The 7,500-nt window shown below is 40.3% G+C and overlaps 1 protein-coding gene across 2 annotated transcripts in view; it reads left to right on the forward strand.

Moving 5' to 3' along the window:
• Positions 1-7,500, forward strand: part of LOC119580365 (protein FAM135B-like) — a gene marked incomplete in the record, with an annotated part of 116,109 nt that overhangs the window by 83,526 nt on the left and 25,083 nt on the right. For both annotated transcript variants that reach the window (XM_037928472.1, XM_037928473.1), the window contains 2 exon segments: positions 4,108-4,247; positions 5,936-6,040. In XM_037928472.1, the coding sequence (XP_037784400.1) occupies positions 4,108-4,247; positions 5,936-6,040 (245 nt within the window).

Below are 7,500 nucleotides of genomic sequence, written 5' to 3' on the forward strand. Positions count from 1 at the left end.
ACTTTCTTCCTGTTTATCGATCTTCCTTCTTTCTTATTTAAGTGACATCTATCTAGTTGCCTTGTCTGTCTGTCTGCCTGTCTATTGTCGATCTGTTTACTTTTTAAACTTTATTCCTATCCGTCCGTGCTTTACTTTTTATTTACTGTCTGTGCCGTTATCCATCCTTCCATCTATCTGTCTGTCGTCTTATTTTCTATCTTCATTGTTATCATCATTTTCATCATTATCACCACCATTAACATCATCACCATCAGGACTAGAACCATCACCACCACCACCATCACCACCGCCATCATCACCATCAGCATCACCACCGCCATCACCACCATCAGCATCACCACTGCCATCATCACCACCACCATCTTCATCACCACCACCATCATCACCACAACCTACTACCATCACCACCACCACTATCCCCATCAACACCACTGTCAGCAGCACCATCGAGCACTAATCGCCATCACCACCACCACACCACCACTACCACCACCATCACTATCACCATCACCCTCACTACCACCATCAACCCACTGTCATCATTACCCCCCATACCCTCGACACCACCACTGTCATCACCATCAACACCACGGTCAGTGCCATCACCTACACCGCTTCTGACTGAAACTTGCACTGCCTGTCACTCCTCACCCTCTGTCTCATGCATTTTCTCCTTTAGGGCTATAATGCATCTTGTTAATCTTCTGCAAAGGTTATATGGCACTGATCTAACCTGACTTGGCACTGACTTGATCTACCTTGGCACTGACCTGTTCTGTCCTGAGCTGGCACTGACACTGACTTGGCACAAACCTGATCTGACTTGGCAGTGACCTGATGTGAATTGGCACTGACCTAATCTGACCTGAGCTGGTACTGACAGGAACGGATTTGGCACTAACTTGACCTGACGTTAATTGACCCTTACATTTCCTGCCTTGGCACTGACCTAGGCTGGTTTCTGGCATGAAATGGTGTCCGACTTGGCTCGTCATGACGTAAACTGGCACTTACAGTATCTATCTTGGCACTGACCTGAATTTGACAACATGGCACTAACCTTATCAGACGCGGTACTGACCTGCGTGTGTGTGTGTGTGTGTGTGTGTGTGTGTGTGTGTGTGTGTGTGTGTGTGTGTGTGTGTGGTGTGTGTGTGTGGGTGTGTGCCTGTCTGTGTGTGTGTCTGTCTGTCTGTGCCTGTTCTCTTCTTAAAAAAAAAAAAAATTGGATTTCGATAATACACGTGTTCTTGGTATAAAAATGCGTTCGTTTCCCAATTGATTTATGCTTCAAATCTTCTCTGGTCATAAAATATGTGTTAATTACGTACTAATTATTTCGTTGTTATTTCCCTTAACGCCCGGTATATGTCAGTTTTCGAATATGTTTGCTCTCTCTCTCTCTCTCTCTCTCTCTCTCTCTCTCTCTCTCTCTCTCTCTTCTCTTTCTTTCTCTTTCTTTCTCTCTTTCTCTCTTTCTCTCTTTCTCTCTCTCTCTCTCTCTCTCTCTCTCTCTCTCTCTCTCTCTCTCTCTCTCTCTCCTCTCTCTCTCTCTCTCTCTCTCTCTCTCTCTCTTTCTTTCTCTTTATCCTTGTAACTAGTTTATGTAATGATTAAAATACATAAAAATAGCTGAGTCACGCTTGGTACAGAGAAGTGTCATGTAAAACATTTGTTTATTATTATCATTACAGAGTTTACGTAAGGCGTTTATGTTGGGTTTATATACTGTATTATAATTTATGACTTATCGTTCATATCCGACAATTTTGGTTCGCATAATCGAGGTAGTTTCAGGACGATGACCTTTTGTATTTCCTTTCCCCATACAAGGACCGTGTTAAAGGGATTGGAGATGGCGATGGTGGTGGGAGGGAGGGAGGAAGGGAGGAGGAGAGGGAAGGGGAAGGAGAGAGAGAGGGAGAGAGAGGGAGGGAGGAAGAGAGGGAAGGAGGAGAGAGAGAAAGAGGGAGGAAGACGAAGGGAGGGGAAGGAGAGAGAGAGAGAGAGAGAGGGAGGGAGGGAGGAAGGGAGGAGGAAGGGAAAGAGAGGAGGAGAGGAAGGGAGGAGGAAGGGAAAGAGAGAAAGAGGGAGGGAGGAAGGGAGGGAAGGGGAAGGAGAGAGAGGGGGGAAAGTGGGAGGCAGAGGGGGGGAGGGGGAGGCAGAGGGGGGAGAGGGGGAAGGCGAGAGTGGGGGGGAAGGAGGGGGGGCAGAGAGAGGGAGAGGCAGAGGGAAGGAGGGCAGAGAGAAAGAGAGAGAGAGAGAGAGAGAGAGAGAGAGAGAGAAGATAGAGAGAGAGAGAGAGAGAGAGAGAGAGAGAGAGAGAGAGAAGAGAGAGAGAAAGAGAAGAGAGAGAGGAGAGAGAGAGAGAGAGAGAGAGAGAGAGAGAGAGAGAGAGAGAGAGAGAGAGAGAGAGAGAGAGAGGGAGGGAGGGAGGGAGATACAGACAGACACAGACACAGAAACGGACATAAGCAGACAGAGATACATACAAATACACTCAGACAGACAGACAGACGGACAGACGGAGAGCGAGGCTTCCCAGACAGCGAGCACGCCCCCCTCCCCCCCATTTCTTCACCGCACACGTGGTTTAGCGGCTCCGCTTGAAAGCAAGTTTTCTTAAATGCTTCCACAACTTCCTTCTCTTCTTCTTCTTCTTTTTCCCTCCTTTCTCTCTCCTTTCTCTCTCTCTCTCTCTCTCTCTCTCTCTCTCTCTCTCTCTCTCTCTCTCTCTCTCCTCTCTCTCTCCTCTCTCTCTCACTCTCTCTCTCACTCTCTCTCTCACCTCTCTCTCACTCACTCACTCACTCTCACTCACTCTCTCACTCTCACTCACTCACTCACTCACTCACTCACTCACTCACTCACTCATCTCTCTCTCTCTCTCTCTCTCTCTCTCTCTCTCTCTCTCTCTCTCTCTCTCTCTCTCTCTCCCAAACACAATACCGACGTTTTATTTTTTTACAATGGCAGACGGTTACACCAACTCTGGGAAAGGAACCCTATAAAAAAATCTTTGCAACAACAGCACTTGCAACACGAGAGACTGATAGCGGAAAGCAGACAGAAGTGGAGTTGCAATATCAACATGATACACTCACAGGGACGGCATTATAATAATAACTATGACACATGCACAACGCATACAGGTTAGACTTTCAGTACGATGAATAAATGTATGTGTATATGTTTGTGTGTGTATGTGTGTGTGTGGGGGGGGGGGGTTGTGTGTGTGTGTGTGTGTGTGTGTGTGTGTGTGTGTGTGTGTGTGTGTGTGTGTGTGTGTGTTTATATATGTGTTTTCCCCTCGTCCTTTGTCCTTTGTATGATGGGGAATGAGGTGAGAGGATGTGAGGGTAAAATTTGAAAAGGATGGGGAATAAAGAGAGATGAAAGAGAATAAAACGAAAAAAATAGGACGAAGAAGAAGAAAAAAAACTAAAGAAAGAGGGAAATGCAGAGATAAATTGGAATAAAAATAAAAAAAATAAAAAAAACTAGGATGGACTAAGGTGCACAGTAAGGAAAAGAGTCCTCTAAAGTGTGCCAGTAGTTCATAGAGAAACACCTGTGAGAGCAGGTGTGCAGTTCCAGGTGAAGGTGAAGGTGAATTAATAGACTTGAGTAATTTGTTTGTACAAGGTAAGCTTTGAAAGAGAACCACAGATGTTTGCGGTATCTGAGTCGTGTGTGTGTGTGTGTGTGTGTGTGTGTGTGTGTGTGTGTGTGTGTGTGTGTGTGTGTGTGTGTGTGTGTGAGAGAGAGAGAGAGAGAGAGAGAGAGAGAGAGAGAGAGAGAGAGAGAGAGAGAGAGAGAGAGAGAGAGAGAGAGAGAGAGAGAGAGAGAAAGTGAGTGAGTGTGTATATTTACATAAAAGAAATATCCATAAATAAGCACCGGCAAGATATAGTAAAGTTATATCCACAAACTACATTAAACCTTAAATGACCCTCGACCAAGACCCTGTCGTAAAGGCATCAGTCCTCTGCTGTATACACTTCACAGTACATCCACAATATTTACCACGAATATAACACACGGTTAACACTCCCCTCCGATGCCTCAGCACAGGATCTAAACCTCCCCTTTTATCCCCAACAGCTGGCTGAGAGTCTGGACCGGGCGGATCTGCAGCTGGTGACAGAGCTGTGGTTCACTGAGCATGCCTTTGGACCCGACCACCACAATGCTATACAGTGTGTGTCAGCCAGGACTCTCAATCTGCACTTCTCTCCCACCAGGTGAAGATTCGAATTTTAATAGAATTTTATATTGACTTTCGTTTTTATTCCTTAATCTTGAACTGTGAGGTTAGTGGAATGAACACGTTTTTCTTCTTCTTCTTCTTTCGGATGAGGTCATTAAGTTGAAGGAATGGAAACGTACTGTATTTCGTAAAAGGAATAATTATACAATACTTTAATGTCAGGATAGAAGGGGAAGAAATAGAGCACTGGCATAGCAATAAGGTACCGGTCCGCAAAGAAACTCAGAGGAAGATCATCATCGCCATCAAAGGCTTTCATTACAGGAAGGGAAAGGGATTTGTAAAGCATCGAGTGACTGTGGTGCTTAACGGGAGTTCTGGCCAGAGTTCTGTATAACTTATGGGAAGTAAACTATTGACATCTCGAGAGCATTGAGCTTTACTCGGCCATGCTTTAGAGGTCAGAGTATGTTTGTCTTGAAATGTTACAGATCAGAAACGTAGTTAGGATTTCATGAAGGTTAGAGGGTAGAGGGGGGGGGGACACTTAGGCTTCCAGAGCTTTCAAAGAGAGGTATTTACGTTTGTGTTTTACCAGTGACTTGTTTAAGGCATTGTTGAATTATTCAGTATTAGATATTGAGTCTTACAAACCTGAAGAGGGGTTATGTACCTTCCCTGACTATGCTATAGGGTTAATTAAAGTAACACTTTAGTACTGATCTGCAGTTAGCAAACCTCCATACATGGGATTTAGGACCCTACGTATACACCTGTGTGAACTCCAGGTATAAGATTGCCTGTGAAGTTGAACTGTATAACCTACTATGGGTTGACAATGACTATGAAACTGAGCATATACTCGTCGCTTCGTTCAATAAGCCTTTTAGCAGGTAGGGTAGTTGAGTGATTTGGTTTTCGGAATTCTCTTTAATGCAATTTGGTTCCAGTCCTTTCACCTGTAGGATTTTTCGTGACTTTTACATATTTGTGTTTCAAGTACGACCTGTGGTTATCGATATGTTTAAATGCATATGCATCCGCGCACGCACAACACGCACACGCACACCCACCCGCACACGCACACGCACACGCACACGCACACGCACACGCACACTCACATGCACAGATACGCATGCACACACGTTTTGCACATACTGGCTATATATAGCACACCAATCAATAATAATCAACACATGTTTTGAAAATAAGATATTGACATTATTGTTGTTGTTGTTCTTATTGTTATTATAATTATTATGGTTGTTATTATTATTATAATTATAATAATAATAATAAAAAATATATATTTATTATTATCATTATTATTATTATTATCATCATCATTATCATTATTATTATTATTAGCATTATTTTTTTTTTATTGTAATTATTATTATTATTATTATTATTATTATTATTATTATTATTATTATTATTATTATGATGATGATGATTATCATTATTATTATTATTATTATTATTATTATTATTATTATTATGATTATTATTAATTATAATATAATTTATTATTATTATTATTGTTGTTATCATTTTATTATTAATATTATTGCTATTATTATTATTGTTGTTATTATTATTATTATTATTATTATTATTATTATTATTATCATTATCATTATTATTATTATTATCTCTATTCCTTTACTCTTTCTATCACTATTCTTATTAAAATATATTTCTTTTTTTTCTTTTTAACAGGGGCCTTCACTACCATCTGCCGGTTCTCTTCGATTACTTCCACCTCTCTGCTGTCACCCTCACCGTCCACTGTTGTTTGGTAGCGCTACACCAACCCTACATCAAGTAAGTCTAATAGTAGTGTGCGTGCGTGTGTGTAATCGTGTCTATTGCATTGGGTCTCGGGTTGTACGATGTGGGGCTGAGTGCGGCTGGGCAGGTGATAGATATTTTTGGGTCGCTTTTTAATTTCTTTTTTCTTTTTTAATCTCCATTTATTTTTTTATTTATAAAGAATTGATACTGGTTGTTTCTCCCACCCTCGATATTTTTTTTAAATGTTTCGTTTTGTTTATTTATTTTTGTTGTTGTTACGAGTAGGTGAGGGGTTCTCACACCTTTACAGAATTTGGTATGCGTATTCGAAGGTTCTTAGAGGTTAGCACCTTATTGCTATTCTTGTAGATATTGTTGTATATCATCTGTTCGCGTCTGCAGACAGGAGTTTGGTCCATGCTTGTGTAAATGAATTTTTTGTGGTAAAGCGAGAAGGTACCTTCTTCACTCGAGTAATTATAAAAATTTAAAAGGGATTAAGATAATCAACTTTTGTGGTCCATAACATCCTATATTTAAATGAATGTTGTCATTACATATTGAAAGGGGAAAATGGAGTTTCAGTCTGTGTAATTTAATTTGGTTTTGGTATTGGTGCAATAAATGATTTGCAGGTGCGAATGAGAGTAATGGCTTGTTTCTTCAAGCAATATTCATCAGCAGACATGAAATGAATGTTTAATAGTTTAGTCGTGATTTATAACTCCAGCATAGAAAGATATTAAAACCTTCAGTTAATAACTTTAACTGTATTCCCAATAACAAAATTTATTGCCTATTATAATGGAGAGAAAAGCTAGCTATGGATTTATTAACAAACTGGTTATATAGCTAATTTGCCAAACAAAAAATATATATTTCAGAAAAAAAGGAAGAGTATTTTCTATTTACACAAGATTGAATTTACATTTTGCCGCTGCCAGCATATGTGAAAAATCATGTATATGTGTTTTGTTTTGTTTTAACATTTACCCTTAACCTCAAAGGAACAGAAGTTTGAAATACAGAATCACACATGCATATACATATATAATTTTATCCTCATGAATATATCCAATGCATAACATGTTCATATACATGTGCTAGTACAAAAATGTATACATCAGTATATATGAATATATGTATATGTAAATGTATATGTATATATCTTTGAACTGAATGTGTTAACACACATATACACTTAAGTATACACACACACACACACACACACACACACACACACACACACACACACACACACACACACAACACACACACACCACACACACACACACACACACACACACACCACACACACAACACACACATACATACACACACACACACCAAACACACAACATACAATACATACATACACATACAATCATCACATATACACATACATACATACACATACATACACACATACATACATACTACATCACATACATACATACATGTCATACATACATAATACATACTACATGCAT

The sequence above is a fragment of the Penaeus monodon genome, chromosome 13 (genome assembly GCF_015228065.2).
Source record: "Penaeus monodon isolate SGIC_2016 chromosome 13, NSTDA_Pmon_1, whole genome shotgun sequence".
NCBI lineage: Eukaryota > Metazoa > Arthropoda > Malacostraca > Decapoda > Penaeidae > Penaeus > Penaeus monodon.